Genomic DNA, 22,373 nt, shown 5'->3' on the forward strand with positions numbered 1-22,373 from the left:
GTATATTAAATAAATTATGTAGAAAATATACAGTACTTACTTGAATTAATGCATAAAGGTTTGTCACTCCTTGTGTGTCAGCTTGGCTAAGAAAACAATCAAACAAAATAAATCTTTCAGGGTTAATGATCTAAAGGAGGGTTTTTTTTTCTTACCTGAAGGTAACAAAGTTTAGTTTGGTATTTTTTGGTGTGTAACCTGTCCTTTAAAATAAAGTGAACAGAATAAGATTGTGGAAACTGAAAAAAAAAAAAAAAAAATAGGCAATAGTGTGCTTAGAAGGGAAATACCTCCAACCTGGACAAACATTTGCCCACACAGCATGCATGAATGTAATGTCTTTGATATACTGCTTAGAGATGGTGGTGAGTCTCACAGCGGAGTCAGTGAGAACCCAGTGAGAATCGAGAAGATAATTGACAAAGAATCTAATCCATAAGTGATATTGATAATTGATTTGTAATGACTAAATTCTCATCAATTCCCACTGCTAGCTACTGTAGACAAAGGACACCTTGTCTATAACAATGTAACACATGGAGTATATGACACACCTGGATGAAAACATACATATTTAACTTAAGAGGTCTTAAGCGCAAGCCTAGGCTCCATCACTGTCAAGCGAAAGCAGAATGATTACTCAGCATTTTAGTCAGTTATTCAAGTCAAAGCACAGAAGAATTTCCTTAAATAGTTTCCATCATGTGTCCAGATGTGATGGCCATATCCAACATCAGGAAATAAATGATAGCTTGGATTTTGAATAAGGCCACCTGCTGGAAACAGAAAAAAAGTCTCTCAAAGTCCCACCCTTTGTTTTTGGAGTCCAGAGTTCTGGCACAGGAAAGAGCACCTCTGATTATACTATTATTAGGTCAACCATGTGCACTGAAAAATTAACTGTGAATTATGTAGACCTTTTTTGTGATGTAGTACATACACGGTTCACTTCGAAGTGTGCTGTTTGTTAGATTTGGTGCACGAAGAAGACACCATAGGTTTTTATGTGGAATAAAGAAAAATGACGGTTTCATGCAACTCATACTTTCATGAGTCATTGGGTGGTACTGAGTCAAACTCCTTGAAAAAAATGGAACGCACTGGAAAGCCAGTTAGGATTATACCATTTTCAGGAATAGGAAAACCAGTATGGAAACCAGGAAAACCAGTTAGTATGGAGATATTCCCCAGATTTCATTGGATTCTGACTTTAACTGTCAGGCTAACTGGCTAATTTTGGATCCTTGTTTTCTGAACTGAATTTCATATGCCTAAAATCTTACTCCCTTACCGTAGAGCCATTAATATAGCAAGAATGGCATGTATGGTGGACAATGTATACATTTTTATTAATCATAATGTACACTTTAATGAAATTTTTCCATATAAAGTTTATTTTTCAGGCTGACATTGTATTTGCCTATTTGGGGGCTGTTTTGAAAGCTTTCAGTAAACCTAACAAACACAGAAGGCATTTTAGAATTGCATTTAAGTAAAAACAAAAAGAATATAACTACTTTTTTACAAGACTTGGAAAAAAAAAACCTATGCCTTTGTGCATTACCATATAACCATTACAATGTGAGGAAGCTTTAAAAAGGTAAAAATCCTCAGTGGGATTTACTATCTTTGAACTTCTACATTACTGTTATTACTATTAATACTTTCCTCGGAAACAGTATGAGTGACGTAAGGGCAGCACTCCTCTTCCCTTTTATTTGCTTATGCTCCATTGGAAACAAGTGTGTTGGTGAAAGCAACACATTCCCCCAAATAAGCCAATGAACAGTTTGTTCCTAATGCTAAAGCCTTCACAGGAATGGAAAGCAAGCAGTTTGAATACTTCACTTATGTGAAAGGGAGTCTCATGCTTTCATTTGTGAATAAAATAAACAGTGAATGTGTGTTTGGTGTTTTACAGGGCCTTTCATAATTTCCATATACTGTAAGAACCTACCAAAGTCACACCCAAAACATCGTCTGGTTGCCGAAGAAAGTGCCCCCTTGTTTGGGTTTTTGTTTGATGTGATTAAAGGTTAAGTGAGTCCCACCTCTACCTGCGGGTAGTTAATGACAGAAACAATGAGCCGCACTTTCACAAAGTCACCTTGGTGGTGTGCATCAAAGTATCGCCTTACTTCAGACAATTGTTCAAAGCTGTAAGCAGGACATTAGCATCAGCCAACAATATAATTAGCTGTCCTTTTCACACTGACACTATTGAATGCTTTGATTGTGAGAGGTCTGTGTTCAGTTACTGCTCACTCACAAGGGAATATATGTAAGACATGTTTTCTGTGATGAAGGAATATTTGGATTCAACCGACCCACATCTCACTTTGATCTTAACTTATAACATACATGAATGAATTTAATAAGAACCCAGAATTTTGTCAGCAGTTTCATTCATCATTTGGTATTTGGGACAGTTGCTGCTTATCCATCTTCACTTCCTCTCTGAACATATAACAACTTGTTACTCACACAATATTATAGCAGTGGGGTTGCCTAGCAGCACCATAACAGTGCAGAGTTTGCAGGAAATTTTTGGTGGTGTGAGTAATGACCTTCAGACAACAGAACATGGATGCACTGCTCCACTGTTATAAATGCTTCCATATGGTGCATTTTCAAATCCCTTTTTTGGATGCAGTTTGTGGAAGTGTGACTGCACACAGAGCTCGGTGGAATAAAAGGTTATCTTGTCTTATAATCAACTGTTGTTGTACCTCCACTTACTAGTGTTTTTTCCCCCACAGATATCAGGGAATTAAGTCAGATGCAGCATACTGACCTCCAGGAGCAAAGTCTGTTTTAACTCCCTGGCAGAAATATGCGACAGCAATCCTCCCTCCATCTGGTCTGAACATTTTAAGAGTTCAGCTAGAAGAGTGATGATGAGTCCTTTCTTTTTAACATCCACTTTAGTCCACTGCCTTATAATGGATTCCAGACTACTATCCCATTATAAAAACAGATTGCAGTGATTTGTGAGTAATTAATGACTATATTTAGGTGAAAACAGTTCAAAGACATGTTAAAATATAATGTGAACAATGCATTTTAAGAAAACTGCAACAGGAACATGCTTCTCATTGTGTTTCAATAACCTCTCTTTTAAATACACACTTTGGTTTTGTCATTGTTTCTGTCATTAATACGCACTTTGGCAGCACGGTGGCATGGTGGTTAGCACTGTTGCCGCACAGCAAGAAGGTCCTGAGTTCAATTCCACCATCAGGCCGGGGTCTTTCTGTGTGGAGTTTGCATGTTCTCCCCGTGTTTGCGTGGGTTCTCTCCGGGTACTCCGGCTTCCTCCCACCGTCCAAAGACATGCAGCTTGTGGGGATAGGTTAATTGATTAATCCAAATTGCCACTAGGTGTGAATGTGCAAGTGAATGAGAGTGCGAATGGTTGTCTGTCCCTGTGTGTTGGCCCTGCGACAGACTGGCGACCTGTCCAGGGTGTACCCTGCCTCTCGCCCTATGACAGCTGGGATAGGCTCCAGCGCCCCCCGCGACCCTGAAAAGGATAAGCGGAAGCGAATGGATGGATGGACTTTGGTAAGTGAGAAGGCCAATGACTGGAGGAAAGCAGAATATTCTACAGTTCTTGCTTGATATGGGGTTTCAGCTCTTCACAAGTTCATTGCCTCCTTTGTCATAAATTTAGCTTAACAGCAACATTGCACAGAGTCCTAATATTCACTGTCTATTAACTCAAATTTCTACCAACAACTTGAAAATGCTAACTGTTGCAGCATAGCACAGCTTAAGAGTGGTCCACCATTTGCATCCAAATGGTTGGGCACATTTTGTATGTAACATCTGCACGTTCTAAGATTTTTTGCATCATTTTATGATATAAATGATCCATGAAAAGATCAGGGTTTGGAATTCAAATATTTCATCCAACTCTAGCGACTCCAGGATCATGCTATCTACAGCAGTAACAAGTAATAGGTTTATTTGGTAAATGTGCTGTTAAACATGCATTTTAGCACAGAAAAGACACAAATGAGAGACATTCATGTTATTCATATGTTTTGAGCTTTATTCTCTTCTTCTTCTCCTCAAGAAAAATATATCTCTTCAGCTGCTAAATGGCTAAATGCCCCAGTGTGTTTGCCAGCTAGTTGCTAACTGTGTCCGCTTGAGATACACAGCATTTATTTTAAGGAATTTGTTGCAAAGGTTTTCTATTGTGAATTAGCAGGAACACAGTTGACGGCTAGAAAAATATTAAGTTAGCTAAAATGCTAACATGATCATGATCAACTGAGAAATCTCTAACTAGACCTCCTGTTTACGCCTTGAGTAAAAATGTTCCGTACTTCCTCTCAAGGCTTACTAACTTGTGGCAGTTTAGTGGAAAAGTCCTTTATATGTCTCTTCGTCCTGTATATGTTAGGTACTAACATGATACAAGAAGAAGCAAACAGGCTGCTTGCTGATAAAATACCAGTGTACTTTGTAGCTGGACAGGCACGGCACAATGATGTTTTAAAAGAATTTCAAAAAAATACATATGGCATGGCTCTGTATGTGCTAATTTAGCTTTCTAACTACTTGTGCCTGCACAAGTTTTTGTTATAAGGTATGTTTCTATACTTTTCCACTGATTCTGGAGAAACCAGCTTCATGCATCTGCTGTAACTTGCATGCTAAAAAAAAAAAAAGATGAAGGAGAGAAAAATGCAAACAGGCTACATGCACATCCAGCAGAAACAAGTACCAACATTGTTTATGTGGATGTTCATTTTTTAGCTCCTTCTCTCAGTTTTCCAGCGTGAAATACATCCTGTGACACAGTGGTTACACAAATGAACTCATAAGCAGTGTCATTATGCGTGGCTTCATGGCTGATTTTAGTTTGTTGCTGCAGAGCAATAAAATGTATTAGCAGGACTCAAATTTTTAGTGTGCGCCAGTGCACTGTCCTGACTGTGCTTTATGTTTACTGGTGAGCTAGTGAAACTTAATGGCCAGCGCACACAGTGCATTTCATCAGCTGTCTAGACAGTAGAAAATGACATAGCTTCTAATAAGTCATTGACAATACTAGATTGATTGGTGGAAGCTAGTTAAACTGCATTGTGCTTTTACTTGAGTCACTTGAGTCCAACATCAAAAGGAGGATGCATTGACAATTCGAAATCTCAAAATCAAATGAACACCAAGTTAGCTGACATGGCAAAGGCTTGAAAAAAGGGGCTTTGCAGAGATAGAGGAAGAAATGACAATATGTAGGAAAAGGTAAAGAGAAAAGCCCACTCCAGATGTGTGACATCATCCTCCCCGCTGCTTCCATCCAGACCAAACAGGGCCATGTGTCTGGTTTTCATTTACTTCTTTTCTCCCCCTCTTCTCTTCTCTCCTCTCCCTCCTTTTTTTCTTCTTTTTTTAGAGAAAGTGGGCGGAGGAAGAGAGATGGCAGAACTCCAGGAGTTTAGAAGTTTGTCCCATCTCAGCCTTGAACTCAGCACCACAGCTCCTCTGGTTTGAGACCGGGAGGGTGCCTGTCTCTTTCTTTCTCAACCATTTCCCCTCTTCATTCACGACCTCTCTCTGTCTCTCTCTCTGCATCTCTTATCAGTGGCCTTATTACTGCTTTGCTCAGCTACCTTCCTTCGGGGGGTGCTGGAAAAGCCAGCGAAGGGAATTTACCAGGAGGATAATGCCCAGTAGTCTAGTTCTCAGTCGTTTTACATAACTGATATCATTTTTCCTCAAAAACGAATCCAGTGGAGTACAGCTACTTCAGCTCAGGGTAAGTTTTGAATGTGCCGGTGGTGTTGTTGCAGAAAAGGTTTGCATGCTCGCTCAATTTCACTTTTACTTTAAGTTTGACCTCAGTTGCACTTTACATGATTATATATAGTGCATTGACCATAGCATAGTTTCAAGTCAGAACATGTAAAGTCATGATGGGTGAGATAATAGGAGGTTTGTGCAAGACTTTCTGGCATCTACCTCATAAATATCAAACAGCATGCTTTTAGCACTAACACTGAAACCTATACTTTAGTGGTGAGAGTGCTGTGAGGGCAAGAGGTGAGCCGCAGTTAGGGTGAAGGAGGAGACCTCAGCAATGTAGTGAATGATACATGTGAGTGGAGAGAGAAGCATGTTTGCCCCTTCTGTTAAAACTTTGTCTTCTGTGTGACTTTTTTGTCTTTGCTTTATAAATGTCAAATAAATATGTGGTGTAAAATCCCAGAGATGCTACATAAGGTCTTGAAAAATAAGGCATTACTTTGCACCATATGATATACAATTATCCTTTAAGCAAGTAAAACCACAAGCACCATGCTTTGCGATTTCACTAAATAACTAATATCAAGATGTGAGGACTACTGTTTTTGTCTTTGAGGATAGAACAGGATAATTTGTTCCATTAGATCGAATGGGGATTCTTGTAGTAACCAAATTTTAAAGTCTCCCCACCCACATGAGAGCTCTAATGAAGAATAGTCGAATGGCTAGATGTTTCCGCTGCAGCCCAATACCACACCCTCCCTGAAACCAGTGCACAAGTGGAAAAGTGTGAACTAAGTGTTCCATGCTTCTGGCCAGATGCACCAGGAGAGCCAAAAGAGGGCTAGTCTATTGGTGGGTGGATGAGAGGTGGTGCTGGTGGTGGTAGAAGGGGGAGCTGCAGGGTTTAGTTGACCAGGTGTGAGTCATTAATCTTCCATTTCTCCTGTACGACTGTCCAAGCGGAGATGGAGGAGTTCAGCAGTGTTTCAGTGTATCCATGTGGGATTTGATGAATTAACTTGTCATATTCTTCTGAATCCAAACGTAATGAGAATGCACTGGAAAAATGATCATGAGTAATTCTCATGAGCTACTGTTCCATGTACTTGTGTGTTTTGCGTGTAAACCCGTTGCTGTGATACAGAGAGGAAGAGCTTGGTCGCGATTCAAATATGCTAGAGGAAACTTGGTGTGCGCTCCAGATTTGGTTTTATGTGTTTGAATTTTTTTTCGACGTGATTTACTACCAGCATTACGACAGTGCTGCAGCTCCCTTTGTAAGCTGGTATCAAAACCTTTATTGGCAGTGGTGCATCGGGACGATTCTTAATAAAAGGGATTTTTAGATATACAGAATAAATCACGATTAATGTGTTTTATAGCTGCTCTGCTCTCTCCAGCTTTTGTCTCTTTTTTTCCGTGATGCAGTGCAGATGTTTGGAAAGTTGGAAGAGTTTTCAGAATGCTCTAGTCTCAGGGATTTAGTACCCCAATCTTCTCTTTTTAAGAAGGCAACCATGAATAATTGTAAGAAATCTGAAGCATATTCTGGTTGGTGAAAGCACGTTTGAGTGGCTGCAAGCGTGCAGACAGATTAATTATAGTGCAATCACTTGCACAGGTCAGCTTAAAGGTATATCAGAAGGAAATCAGGCTTTAAAACAGACCTTTTCCTTGGCTACAAGTTGATCCAGCGTGTGCATCTCTCTCGTCTTTACCAATGCTACAGGAGTGTCAGGTTTAATATGTGAACAGGCTCAGATCGAGCACACATCTGCCAGGTGTCAGACGGTCTAACACACACCAGCTGTGTAGAACTGCCTGTTCAGCCAGCCTCCCCCTCCCGCCTTTTTAACTTCATCATTGATCTTCCTCTCATCTGCTCCACACATGTCACATTGCATCCTTACAGCTGAGGGGTGGCGTGCGGTTGGATGTGCAGGTCCTCACAGATGCAGGATTGACTTTTACATGCTGGAGCACAAAGTCACAAGTGATATTTGTTCACCAGCGAGTGGCGGTGTAGCACCACCTCACGATCAGAACACTTGTAAGAATCTCATGCCTTGTGATTTCACTTATCTGATATAAAAGATACATCTTGTGCATAGAGAGCAGGCCTTAAAAACGGATTTGTGGGGATTGGCAGTGGCATTAAATGTAACAATAAAAGAAAGATATAAAAGTGTAGATGCTGGTTCAGCCTTTATTATGACTCATTAAAGTGTGGATTTCTCATTAAAGTTTCCTGTTAGGTGGATTTTATCCTCTATTTGCTTATTTAAACTAACAGTTAGAATGTTCCCCCTCTTCTCCAGCAGTGCACGTGTAGATTTATAGTTAATGACTCAATTATATTAAAGTAAATTAATGGAAACCATTAGCTAGTATGATGGAGCAAATATAACAACATCTTGTTTATACAGTGAGATGAAAGATCATGTGTGGCTCCCAGTAGTTGAGGTGATGTAAGAAGACATGCTACTGCCATTGACACTGGCTCACTTTTATTTTAAAGTTAGGATAGTATTGTATTTCAAAGTAAAAGACTTAATGTCCCAAATATACCTGTAAGGGCTAAATGCCAACTGTGTTATATAAATGCAGCTCTTTCATCAACATTAATTTTAATAGTTTAATTTGAACACAGGGCCTTAAATTTGTATACTTCAGGCCAGGTTCACTGTTTAACACACGGGTTTTTAAAATCTGTAATCGTTGAGTGTTTAGTGCTTGGCTGGAGCAAAAACAAGCCATCATATGGTGAAAACCTATAGGTTAATATGATCCACATTGAGAATGTGTGTGTGGTGTACAAAAAATTAAACAGCATTAACTATACTTAAAGTGAGTAAAATAAAAGTGCTCATTATGTAGAAACATACAAATTACATTACAGAGTCACAGTTTTTATGATTTTAATGACATAGTTATTAAGTTAGTTATTTAGTTACTTTGTAGTTCTAACATATGACACCATAATACATTAGATTTATAATTCTAAATCTAAAATAATAAATTTGGCAGACACATGACCACTGACCATTTACATTAACTTGTCTGCCACTTAATCATTCATGTCAACATGATTGCCAGGTTGTCCAGATGAAGTGAATAACGCCTCTGTAACAGAGGCCTAAATACTGGTGGAAACAGTTTGTCCCAAATGGTTGTGAGTGGTGCTTGGAGTGTGATGGCATTTGCAGGGATAATGAAAGTCTCAGTAATGTAAGTCTACACTTGTCACTAGGGAAAAAGGTGTATTCCCTAACAGATTGGCAAAAACCTGCTTGGTCACTAGCTTATTTCACAGGTGGTAGTTTGAATAGCAGTGACAAACCTGTCTACAAAAACTGCCCGGGTATTTTCCGAGCTGCTGTAAAACTGAAAAGTGGAACACAAAGTGAAAATGGAGAATGTTCATCTTCATTGTAAAGAGTTGTGCCTCAGCGCTGTCAACATGTTTCAAAAGCCACAGCTTTTACTTTTAAGGCAAACCTTTTCCATTTCCAGTATGTGTCACACTTTTTCAAGTTTTACTACTGCTGGGCTCATAGTTGGAACTACAGGCAACTTTGGCAATCTGCTAGCAACCAATAATCACACAGGAGGTTTTTGGTACAGCACCTTCTTTCCAACTGATTTGAGTGAAATCCCAGTGTAAGCCAGGCTCTTCCAGGAACCACTGCCAACCAGGGGAGTACATGTTCCCCTAGCAGCAAATGGTTGCATCACATCAACTATGGCAGACAGCTATTGAGTAATGTGTACATGACATCAAGTGATGAACCTCACTATAGTACAAAGTACACATTTACATTGAAAATATGTTGGAATGTAAGTACAAAGCATTACTTGATAAAATACTTGTACTTTAAAACTTTCCATAATTTACTTAAGTTACCATACATAGTTATATTTCATTGTTGGTTTTATCCACACTCTCATCTAATGACATTGGTGGGTGGGGCACTATTATGAAGGAGTGGGTGCCACCCGATGTCCCCCCAATATATATATGTGTGTGTGTGTGTGTGTGTGTGTGTGTGTGTGTGTGTGTGAGGACCAGCTGCGATTGTATTTACAGAGGGTTCGCAGGCACATTGCAGCACATATCTTCTGTAAATGTAAATCGACTGTATACACTGTGAAGTGGAGTGTTTCTGCTTGTGTAACTTAAAGCATGTGTTTTCAGTCTGACACTTCATGGTCGTGACTTGATCACAGACAAAGTGTTGATGTTGCATATTCACTGAAGTACACATACCGAGGTACACTAGATGATATAGGTAGTTGAATGACCTAAAATATCATAAACTTGCTAAAGTTAAAAATGTAAAAAGGCTAAACATCGGCGCCACCCAGTGGAAGGCTGTGAAAAAAAGATATGTAATGGGCTACAAGCTACACAAAGATCAAAACAGCTATTGCAGTTACTGGCTCATTTCTATTCAAACACAACTTTAATGGTATTTTTAAAGATTCTATTCACATTAAACCCACAGAGAGATACTCTTCCAGTGTGTACTTCACAGTAGATTAAATGACAAAGAATAATGTGTGCTGATTTCAGTGGCTCACTGATGAGCCTTTTTGCACCTTTCCCTGTTTGTTCTTTGTGGCTTGGACGTTCCATTAGCGCTCTGTTGTTTGCTATCAAAACCTGGACCTGATGGTAGCATGCCAGAAACAAACTGTTCAGCTTGTTTTTAGAGATGAAGTGGGAAAAAATTGCAGCTTTAAGTTGCTAATTTTCTTCATGAATGCTCTGTCCCCCGTGCTGCCATTGTTTTGGTTGCTTCTATCAGTGAAAACAAGATTCTCCTGCCCTGCTATGTTTTCCTCTGCGGTGATGAGGGGAAGCCATAGTGTTCACACACTGGACGAGCCTGGCTGAACTCTTCAGAGCAGTGGTTTTTGTGTGACCCCAAATCACATGGGTGAACACAAACATCTGCCGCAGTGTCCAAGGCAGCTTAGATTTCCTTGAAATGAATGCTCTTACTGGTTTAAGCCCAATATGGAGAGTAACAGCATCTGGGGACTACGGGGATATTTTACACTTCCCTTATGTGGTTGATCTATATACTGTATATGTTTGTTTCATAAAGCAAACACTAATGCTGAAAATTTAAGGAATAACTCCAAACGTGGACTTTATGGGCACTATACACTGACCCTATAAATGTGATTGATATTATTTGTGTGACACAGCTCTGCAGCTGCAGTAGTTTTATTTCCTTCACCAGCATTCATCTGCAGGCCAACTTTTGAAAAGTTATGTTTTGTTTGCATTTGAAAGGTCATACTGGCTCACTTGTCTAAGATGGGAATACAAATACAGAGTTGTATGGTCATCTGCAAAACATGGCCTGCACAAACAGAGTGCACAGCAAAGTGTAAACACCATGACTCAGTGCCTGCAATTCTGCATAGAGTACAATGTGTTTAGACTTCATTATAGATTAAATCTACTGTAGCAGACATAGTACTTTTTTGGCTTTTTCTTCCAAGTCTAACACTAGTGCCTTGATGTAATTTAATGTTGTTTTTAAACACCTTGCCAGAAAATTCTTCTTTTGTGTTTTCATTTTCAATATCTACTAATTTTGGACCAAATAGTTGCTGCATAATCCACTTAAACTTGCTAACATGCTTTTACCTGGCATTCAATTGACCACATGACATTTTTAAGATCAGATTTAAGGGCTCATGCATGGCATGGAAATCTAGAGGAGTTTCCATAACTTCAACAAGGCAGCTATATGCTGGCTCGCACAATAAAAATAAGCTAACAATAAAATATGGCATTAGCCAAGTTCCAGCTGACTAAAACAAACAAAAAAGAACAAGAAAAATGTAAAATACTGTAGAAAATGGCCCTGATATTGAGGGTGCTCATTCAAAATTAGATTTTTTGACAAAGACCACAGGATCAAGGTCAAACAATCCCTGGAGAAATTTGATATATATTACTTTATTATAAAAGGTGCTATATCTGCATTCTCCACCAGAGGTCAATTGTCTGTTTATTTAGCTTGCATTTTGTGCACTGGAAAATACAAACTTTGTTGACATGAAAAAGACCTCCCCTTTTTATAAACTAAAGACATCTACCATAAACCCTTTATGATCCAAAATGTGACTTTTCTCACACCTAACCACCGAGTGCTGAGCTTTTAGCGCTTTTCCTAACAGGCTCTGATGCTATTAAAAAGACTGTTCTGGGTTTGGTTTAATATCCATCATTACCTTAATGAAGAAGAATTTATTGGTCAAAGGCCATGTGTGCCATTTCATTCGTAAGTATTAACCTTTTTGTTTTTGCATTCACTTCCTTGAGTTGAAATGCTTCTTGAGTGGTGAGTCATGCAGATGTTACAAGCATATGTTTATTTCCGCTCTGTCAGCTTCTTCTTAGATACGATTTTTGCACTTTGCTTTTATGCTCTTGGATCTTGAAAAGCTGTACAGACTTCTCTGTTCATGAAGGGCTTTGAATGAGTTGTGGGCTGGGATTTATGGGTTATGATGGTTATGGGAATGAATCATGTCAAAGACAAGTCCTCCACTGTGTGTGTGTGTGTGTGTGTGTGTGTGTGTGTGTGTGTGTGTGTGTGTTTTGCCTGTACCTGTAGATCTGTCTTTTCAGGCTCTTGATGGGTTGAGACCTTTCTTTGCGCTTAGGTCTCATAAGGTCCTAAGTGAACCATGTGTGACCTCTCTTTCATTTCCTGTGATGTTACCGCTCATCATAATGAAGGAAAATCTAACTAAGTAGAAAAAAAAGCACATCCTCTGTGAAACCAGACTTTCCAGTCTAATACCGCTTTTAAGAGCACATTATTTTTGTGAGCTGGAAAACTGAGTCCCTGCCAGGCAGAGTTTATTACTAAGGCACACTGGATGGTAATTTTCACAGGTGGTTTTGATCATCATCCCTCTCCACTCCGGCACATGCTGTAGCTCCTTCACTTACTGTGGAAATAGGTTGTCATGAATGTACATCAGTACACGCAAAAATGTACGCACAGTGCAATGAAAATAACTCATCGCAGAGTTATTCCCTTGGAAAGATAGCTTTGGAATGGGGAAATTAAAGAGGCAACATGACCACATTTTAGGCTACATTCAGCTAGTACAATGGGTGCATCTCCCACACACAGCATTCCACACACCAAAATTGGAACACAGATATTTTGAACCAGCTATTAGTGCAATTAATTGAACACTAAAGCATATTATTTGTCAACATTCTAGAAAAGCACCACCAGAGGTCCAGTTCAGGTACATGAATTTGCTGAGTTGAAGCCTAGCTAACAGTCACTGCCTAGAGTCACCTGTGCCCACTGACCATGTGTCAAAACCTCTTTTATGGTTATGGTTAATAAACTTTATATTCATGCTTTATAGCTCATATTTCGCTAATTCTGGTTTCACAGGTGCCTTCTTAGTTTCTTCTGAAGATGAGGAGTCATCATTTGCTACCGCTACGTGCTCTTCTGGTCGTCCTGCTTGCAGGACTTCTTCCTAAACTCGATGCCCAGGAAGATGAAGGTAAGTTTAACTAATTTAATCTCATTGCAGTCAGCAGCAGCACTCATTTTACAGATGATAGAACCGGGTCTCAATAAGCAAGTGTTTAAATATCAAATGCAAGCAAAGGGATTATAAAACTGTATTTGCATTTCTGACTTTTACATGTATTATGCTTTCAAGACTGAATGCAAACAGTTAACCTCAAAATGGGACATAAAACTTAGAATATAAAACCTCAAGAGATACTATAGTAGAGTAAGTCTGATACATTTGACACATTAAACATACATAAACAGACTGATGCTATCAAACTGAAGTACATTTATATTGTGCACTTTGTTAGCATCTTTTCACTGGTCTTTACTTTTGTCCTCCCAACACTCCCTTTGGAAGATTGTGCACAAGGTTTGGCAGCTGATATGTACTTTCTAGTGGATTCATCATGGAGTATGGGTCAAGAGAACTTTGAGCATGTCAGACACTTTCTGTACACCTTGATACAATCTCTGCACCAGGTCGGAGGAGAAAGGTTTAAATTTGCCCTTGTACAGTACAATAGCAGGCCTCACACTGAGTTCCAGCTCAACAGCTACAAAACTGCACAGGGAGTCCTGGCACACATCAAGGCTATGTCTTACCGTGGTGGGGGCACGCGGACTGGCTTGGGTTTGGATTTTCTGATACATACACATTTGACTGCTGCTTCGGGCAGCCGTGCTGCTGACGGAGTCGCCCAGGTGGTGGTGGTGCTAACAGACGGCCGCTCGCAGGATGATGTTGCCGAGCCAGCTCAAGTGCTGCGGATGGCAGGCGTGGAGATGTTTGCAGTTGGAGTTCAGGATGCAGTGGACTGGGAGCTCAGGGAGATGGCTAGCCAACCTCAAAGCACTCACGTTTTCAGTGTAGACACTTTCCCAGCCTTACAGAGTATAATTCAAGATTTAGTTGTGGGACTTTGTGATGCAGTGACCCAGTCAGGGGGGTTTCCTGTGGCAAATGAGGCCCCTGTGGCTGGAGGAGGGACAGGTAATGAAATGGGACCAGCGTCACTACCATACTAATGTCTACATGTGCAGAAAGAAGCTGCTGCACATGCGGCTGTGACTGGACCTTTTTATAATTAACATAACGATTTTTTTAACCACAGTAACCTTCCACTGTTCACCTGCAACATTAACACCACTTTTTTGATTTGTCTTTCAACATGTAATATACCTCTAATGCTTCAAAGATCACAGTACGATTTGCATGTGTTCACTTTACTGCATTAGGTGTTGTACCTGGTACTTTTGCAAAAGGTAGGTCTCTGATAGAGGCTGAAATGGCTTCTGTTATAATTCAACACGCCATTTTCAGAAGATCAGATCTTCCCCAGTGTCCTCTTCTAAAACCTTTGGAAGATAACAAGGTCTCTGGGACACTTTAAAAGCTTTTAAAGCCCCCGAAAATCAAACTGTGAGCTTTTAACAATAGCTAACCATGCACCACTGCTTATGTGTCCTGCACATGTGTGTTTGTCTTTTTTCAATCACAATGTCTATCTGTGTAAAATATGTGCAATATTCTGTTTTTGAAACAGTGATGAACCTGTCTGGAGACATCCTTGACCTGTAGAAGCACTTTGAGAATGTTTTTATCTTTAAATAGCCTAATCTATTTGCTGTCATAATTTAATGACATAAGAAAGGCGAACGGTAATGAAGAATGGTAATTTAAGATACTCAAATATCCAAAGGGTACATGTTCATTTCAAATGAAGCATTGCCATTATATGTGGTTTTGCTCTTTTTAAACAAAATCATACGTCTCAATGACTGCAAATATGCAGGCACCAAGGATGGTTCACAGGGTCATGACTGGTCACGTCATCTGAGGTCTGTAACAAGAGTCTGCATGGAGTGGTTGAACTCAGCGGAGCTCATACAAATGGGCATATTACATTATTTTTTAAATATTAAATATCATAAAAGATTATATCTATTTATATATTTAATCATTTGTTTTCCTCTAGAATGGAAATTCTTAATGCATTATGCCCATCTGCAGATTTTCTTTTAGTTCTTTATGTTCCTAGATGCTCCAGATTTTAAATAGCAGATCATGTTCTGTCACAATTTATTCCCATAGAAAACTGTGAGATACATCCAACTCTAAGACCTAACATTGTCTCAAAACATATAGAAAAATGTATTTTTGTTCAGAAGACATGTAGATAAGAAAAAGTTTAAACACTGTGACTTTTCTGTACATAAATTCTAGTGTTACTGTAATTAGAATTGAATTCAAGTAAAAAAAAAAAAATCTATGGAGCAAAGTAATCGACAAATTACAGGACTTTAGGAAATCTCCTTGGTTCAGCCAACATGCAGTATGATGTTTTGCAGTGTTGTTGATTTATTCACTGAATGACACAGCTAGCACGAGTTCTTTGATTTATGTCTCTGTCTCAGATTCACTTATTTAACGCTTTCACAAGTTCCATTTTGTTTTGTTTTCTCTCTCTCTCCTTAAAGCACAAGACACAGCTGACCTAGTACTGTTAATTGATGGATCACAGAACATTGGAGCAGCAAACTTCCCCTATGTGCGTGAATTGGTTTTGAGAATCATTGAGCGCCTTGATGTGGGCAGGGACACTGTTCGGGTGGCCTTGGTCCTGTACAACAGCAGCCCAGAGATAAAGTTCTATCTAAATAGCTTTTACAGCAAATCATCACTCCTGGATGCTGTGAAAGCCCTCACCTACACAGGGGGCGATGAATCTAACCTGGGGGCTGCCTTGGAGGAAGTGGCCGAGAGCCTTTTAAGTGAAACATCTGGGGGCAGGGCTGACGAGGGTGTGCCCCAGATGTTGGTGGTTATCACTGCTGGGCCATCCACTGATGATACTGGTGCTGGTGACCGAGCTCTTAAGAGGGCCAGTGTTATCACATTCGGCGTGGCGATTGGTGACACTGCCACTGCAGATCTGGAAACAATTGCTACAGATATAAGTTTTGTCCAGTCAGCCTCTGATGTCAGAGAAGTTGCAAACATTGGTGACCAACTGCTTCCACTCATTAACGGGGTGATCCAGCGCACTATTATAGTTCAGAATGAGTTCACAGAAGGTATGTAACTTCTCAGTAAACCCTGGCGGGGCATTACGGTTGTGGAAGGGGACTTCATAATTCAATTGATATGTTATAGTGCACATGGTAGGTTAGTTTCTATATCCCTAATTTTAAGTTTATAACAGAAGTGGTAACACTTAGAAGTCTTATTACCATTTTAAAAATATTTGAAATTTGACTCCATTCCATTAACCCTCTCAAGGCAGACGTTGCCGATTTGCAACAGTTAAAAACTAACAACCTGATTACCCCACATACATATTTTATGAGGTTTTCTTTTACTCAGAAGTACCACTGCAGGACTTGGTTGTGCATTAGCAACAAAAAACTTAATTTGAGCCTGAGAGGGTTAACTTACATAAATGTTTGATGAAGATAAAGATGTCATTAGTACCAGACAGCCTAATAAGAAAAAGATATTTGTATGTAGGTCTGGTGCTTGTGTTTCCATAAAAGTTGGAATATGATGTCAATAAGAAGAAATCATTATAAAAACAGCATATCAAATGTTGAAACTGAGAACATTTTTGGAATTGATTGTATATATGTTTAGCTTGTCTTGTAGGTCAGTTTTTGTGAATTCAAGATTGGTAAATAATTTTATCTGCTCAGCAGTGGCCTTTTCTGTAATTGTTTTATTTCATAATGTTTTCAATTGAGTACAGGTCTGGACTGCAGGAAGGCCAGTTTAGCATCTAAGCTCTTTTACTACAAAGCTATGTTGCTGGAAAATATGTTCTCATTAAAAAGATTCAATGTAAGAGGCAACAATGTATGGGCAAATAGTAAGATTCTAATGTGTTTAAAACTTTTCACAAGTCTTATCAGCAGTTATTTTTCACTACAAAGGTAATCCACTGTTCCATTGTGATTTTGGCCCTCAACCTTTTTACACAAAATGTCTTTGGATTCTCAGAATATTTTAATATGTAATATTTAATACCTGTAGATTTTGAAATCCAAATTTTATTGTTTATTATTTCTTCAATTTTGTGTTCAGAATTTGTATTCTCAAATTGTGGAAGTGTTTATCACTGAGCAGTGAATGTCTCTAACTCTCTGGGATGCTATTTTATAATCATTTGATGCAACTTCTTTTCCCAGAGTGATTCTGGAAAAAAGAAAATCAAAATGATAATGTATTTTTCAATAAACAAATTTCTCAGTTTCAGTATCTGATAGGTTGTAATCACTGTAATTAAATGCAGAATTTAAGCTTTTAGCAGATAATCGAATTCCTTTTTAAATTACATTTTACAAAGAGTTACAGCTTTTTTCTTTTTAGGTAACTAGGATGTATGTTGCTCAAAATGTGGTTTATTAGACAATATATATTTTTAACAATGGCATAAGATCATCTTAGTTAAATCAGTTAACAGAAAGAGCTTTGTGCATTTGTATTATTTATGCAGTTTAAATTGATTTTTAAAATCTGATAGTTTTAGCGTATTTAACTTATTTTCAAAGGAGCATGCACACTAGCTGTACTTTGTAAAAATATAAAAATATATGGGTTTCAGGAAATAAAATAAATCACTTTATCACTTGATCTATAGCTGTTACAACATTTCTAACATTTTGTAAATTGTAATTGATGTCTATTAGAAGGCATCTGAATTTGTCCTACTTTTTTCCATGTCAGTAATACTTTACCCTCATGCCAAATAATTTAATGCAAATACAAAATATACATTTATTAACAGAATATATTTTCAGAGTTTTGTCAGCCAAAAACTTAGTCTTATAGACCGATTATTATAGCATCTAATATTCCCTCCTAACTGTAATGTTCTTTGTTGTTTCTTTTTCCAGTTATTCAGTCAAAAACAGTTGGAAATCGAGACATCATTTTCCTTATTGACGGTACAATGGGAACAGCAAACATTAACAATGTGCGGAATTTCATCAGAGAGTTTGTGGAAAGCATGCCAATTGGTCCAGATCAAGTTCAATTGGGTATTGCACAGTTTTCTGCTTCCCCGAGAGTTGAGATGGATCTCAACACCCATGGGACCAAGGAGAAAATCATTTCTGCTTTGAGTACTATCAAACCAAGACCAGCACAGGTAGTCAACATCGGAGCAGCCTTGAACTTTGTCCGGGAAAGAATGTTGCAGCCAGAGAAGGGCAGCCGTATTCAGCAGGGTGTACCCCAGCTTGTAATGTTGTTAACCAGCAAAAGATCCAGTGACAGCGTGGAAGAACCTGCAAGTGCCCTGAGGGAACTAGGTGTATTGACCTTGGCTGCAGGCGCAAAGGCAGCTGATGAGCAGCAGCTGAAGCAGATTGCCATTAGTGACGATGCTGTGTTCTACGACAAGGATATACGACCACTGATTAGAACCAAGAAAGAGAAAATGATAAGTGCTCTTTCTACTTTAGCTGGAGGAGTACCCACCACAACAGGTAATTTATTTTTTATTTTTTATTTTTTATTTTTTATTCCTATTTATTCTATTTATCCCCTTTGTATATTTTATTTATATTTGTCTCTGTATTTATATATGTGTGTGTGTGTGTGTGTGTGTGTGTGTGTGTGTGTGTGTGTGTGTGTATATATATATATATAACAGTTCTGTAACTGTAACTTTGGTCGTTGCTGTGCTTTTTTTGGAAGTCGAATTTCCCAGAGGAACCCACCCGAGGGATTAATAAAGTTCTATCTTATCTTATCTTATCTTATCTTATCTTAATGCTACATCTATATAGGTTGTTGAGCCCCTAAGTGCTTGAAATGAAGGCAACAGGACACCCTTTGGTTTGTGAAGAAATTTCGATCTCACCCAAGGGTCTTTTTCAGGTCAAAAACCTGTGGCGAGCCCGAGGTATTTAACCCATGGTGGGGTTATCCCCTTGGAATTGTTACTGATAGTCGTTAACCCACTCTACAATCATGTGAGCCACCGTGTCGATCAAAGAGTTGGTTCTTAATGTCACAGGGGAAAGTCCAGTCCAGTTTAAGAAATCAAAAACAAGTCTGGTTGCTTTCATTTCAAGTGGTCAGTAATGATTTGTCTTTCAGTGAAATTCAGGATAATTAGAAAGGGAAACCTAGGACTAAAATGAACTTTTGATAAATGTGATAGATAAGGAAAACTTTGAATAAATATGTGGAAAAACAACTAAAGCAAAAGTTTCCATTCAAAATTGAAAACTAGGACAATTCTGTGATTTGTGTGGAGTATAAACACAAGAGTCAGTTTCATGCCAGCTGAAAAATATAAATTGATCCTGAGTAAGTAGTTGTGTTAGTGACATTTTTAATGTTTAGTTGGCATTTTTTTCCCTACTTTGGTACTACGTCTTTGTGGTTTGAAATATTCTTCACTGTTATATTTGTAAATAATTGTTAAAAAAATACAAATTGAAGTAATAAATATTGGGCACTTTACATGTTAAATTCTTCATTTGCACAGAGAGAAATGTTGCAACAGTCAATGCGTCACTATTACTGAAAGCACATGTTCTTGGCATTACACAGAGAGTAATTAATACATTTTTTGTGCTTTTCTTCAGTGACGGAGGAAACCATAGTGGAGACTACAAAAATGGTCAGAGACATTGTCTTTCTTGTGGATGGCTCAAACTATGTTGGAAGCAGTAATTTGCCCTATGTGAGAGACTTTATGATCAATACGATCAACCAACTTGATGTAGGTCCTGACAGGGTCCAGGTTGGTCTCCTGCAGTTTGCTGACCGTCCAAAAATAGAATTTTACCTGAGCAACTACAGGACCAGGGAAGAGGTTGTAGAAAAAATCTCTCAACTCAGGCTGACCGGAGGCTCAGCTGTGAATACAGGAGCTGCCATGAATTATGCCCTGGACAACATGTTTCACTCATCAAGGGGGTCACGCAGAAGGCAAGGAGTCCAGCAGGTGTTGGTTCTGATCACAGGTGGTCCACCCCAAGATCAGGTTAAATCTGTGGCTGACAGGTTGGCTCTGGCTGGTGTTTTGACTTTCACCGTCAGTTCTGGACAAGCAGATGAGGCCCTACTCCAGAATGTTGCCTTTGTTCCAACTTTGGCTTTCCATGCAAGAAGCTTCTCTGGTTTACCAGGCCTTGCTGAACAAATCATGCCAGAGTTGGTAACAGTGGTTGGCGATACCGACGTGGCAGTATTCCAAGAGGAAACTGGTTAGTTTGGAATTTCTGTTTTCTTTGTCTAATAAAAATATGATCAACTGTATATCTGGCAAAACATAAATAAATGTGTATTGTATTTTTTTCCTTCAGTTGTTGGAGCTGAAAGAGATGTTGCTTTCCTCATTGATGGCACAGATCGAGTTCAAGCAGATTTTGCCTACATAAAGGATTTTATCATTAAAGTAATCGAACCACTTGACATTGGAGATGACAAGGTACGAGTTTCAGTGGTTCAACACAGTGAAAGGCCAACTCTAAGTTTTTACCTTAACACTTATAAAACCAAAGATGAAGTGATAAGAGCTGTCCAAGGACTCAGAGTGACTGGTGGACGTAGTTTAAACACAGGATCCGCTCTGAGATTCATGAAAGACACCATCCTGTCTGGCAGTTATGGTGGTCGTGCTGCACAAAATGTCCCTCAGTTTCTGATTGTTTTGACTGGAGGCCAATCTACGGATAATGTAAGGGAACCCGCTGGAGCACTGAAGACAGATGGAGTTGTACCGTTTGGTGTTGGTGTCAAGGACGCAGACCCAAAGCAGATTGAGGCCATCTCGCACAACCCTTCTTTTGCCTTCAACGTTAAGGAATTCAGTGAGCTCAGCACCATACCGCAAAGACTGAATAATTATGTGAGCCTACCAAGGGAAGAGTTAGAGGTCGTCCTACAGCAAGGTAAGATTATTTTTTTTCGGGTGTCCGGAACTCACAAAATCTGCAATTTTTGGTGCTTTATATCTCATCTAACTTATGTTAACCCCATTTTAATCTTAATTAGATTCTTATTGTTGTCTTAACACAAGATGATGCTGTAAAAATAAATATTGTGTTCCTAGTTGATGGCACTGATAACACTGGAAATGGATTGACAGACATTAAACACTTCATTAAAAACATAACAGAGAACCTTTATATCAGTGAGAACCAAGACAGACTGTCTGTGGTTCAGTTTGCAGATAACACTCAGGTCAGCTTTTATCTAAATTCTCACAAGACAAAGAATTACAATTTAAATGCGATAGACATTTTAAGGCACAAATGAGGGACATGCCATAATATTGGTGCAGCTCTACAGTTTGTGATGCATAGTGTCTTTACTTCCTCCATGGGTAGCAGAAGACTAAAAAGGAATCATCCAGATTTTAATTAAGTGGCAAACTGTCCACTGATAATGCAAGAAGCCCAGCTTTTCCTCTTAAAGAACATTACATTTTACAAAACATTTTGGAGTGAGAGATGCCAAAATATCAGAGTTGGAAATGATTGCGCTCAAACCTAGTTTCACATATAAGGTTTCTGAATTACCCTCAGTCCAGTCACAACTTATTATTTCACTGAACAGACACAAAGACACTCAAGACAAAGCTGTCATGTCAGTGTATAAGCTAATATTATTTCATCAGGACAAGTTTTACTCCTTAGCACAGTTGCATTTTCTCATAAAACTAACATATCCCTAAACTCGAATGATTGATAAGATTTTATTTGGTGATTTTGGTAATTATTCACCCCATTATTTAAGCCATTTCTATTGTGTAAATTTCATGATTGTTCTCACTAAAAAGCCTATTCTAGCTGAAAAAGAAATAAATTTTGGTGTGTTTTTCGGTTTTATCTTTTCTTTCCAAGTGTCCATTTCACTTACTACTTTGAAGTCACTTGGAAGATCAGTCATTCAAATGTCTTATACATCTTTTTTGGTAAAAAGATGTTTTTCTTCCCACTTTTCAGAGCAATAGCTCACATCTTTACAGCTCAGTTTTTTCACTGAGCTTGACTTGCTCATGCTAATAAATATGCATGACTGTT

At 38.8% G+C, this 22,373-nt stretch overlaps 1 protein-coding gene across 1 annotated transcript in view; it reads left to right on the forward strand.

The window, feature by feature from the left end:
- The first annotated feature begins 5,439 nt into the window (after positions 1-5,439).
- The window catches only part of LOC308409588 (collagen alpha-3(VI) chain-like), a 112,630-nt gene continuing 95,696 nt past the window's right edge, over positions 5,440-22,373 (forward strand). Inside the window, 7 exon segments of the mRNA XM_080902438.1 lie at positions 5,440-5,770; positions 13,203-13,317; positions 13,693-14,325; positions 15,813-16,409; positions 18,225-18,818; positions 19,929-20,552; positions 20,652-21,239. Coding sequence (XP_080758564.1) covers positions 13,227-13,317; positions 13,693-14,325; positions 15,813-16,409; positions 18,225-18,818; positions 19,929-20,552; positions 20,652-21,239 — 3,127 coding nt within the window. The 5' untranslated portion in view covers positions 5,440-5,770; positions 13,203-13,226.

Source organism: Rhamphochromis sp. 'chilingali', assembly GCF_963969265.1.
Source record: "Rhamphochromis sp. 'chilingali' genome assembly, chromosome: 14".
Classification (NCBI taxonomy): domain Eukaryota; kingdom Metazoa; phylum Chordata; class Actinopteri; order Cichliformes; family Cichlidae; genus Rhamphochromis; species Rhamphochromis sp. 'chilingali'.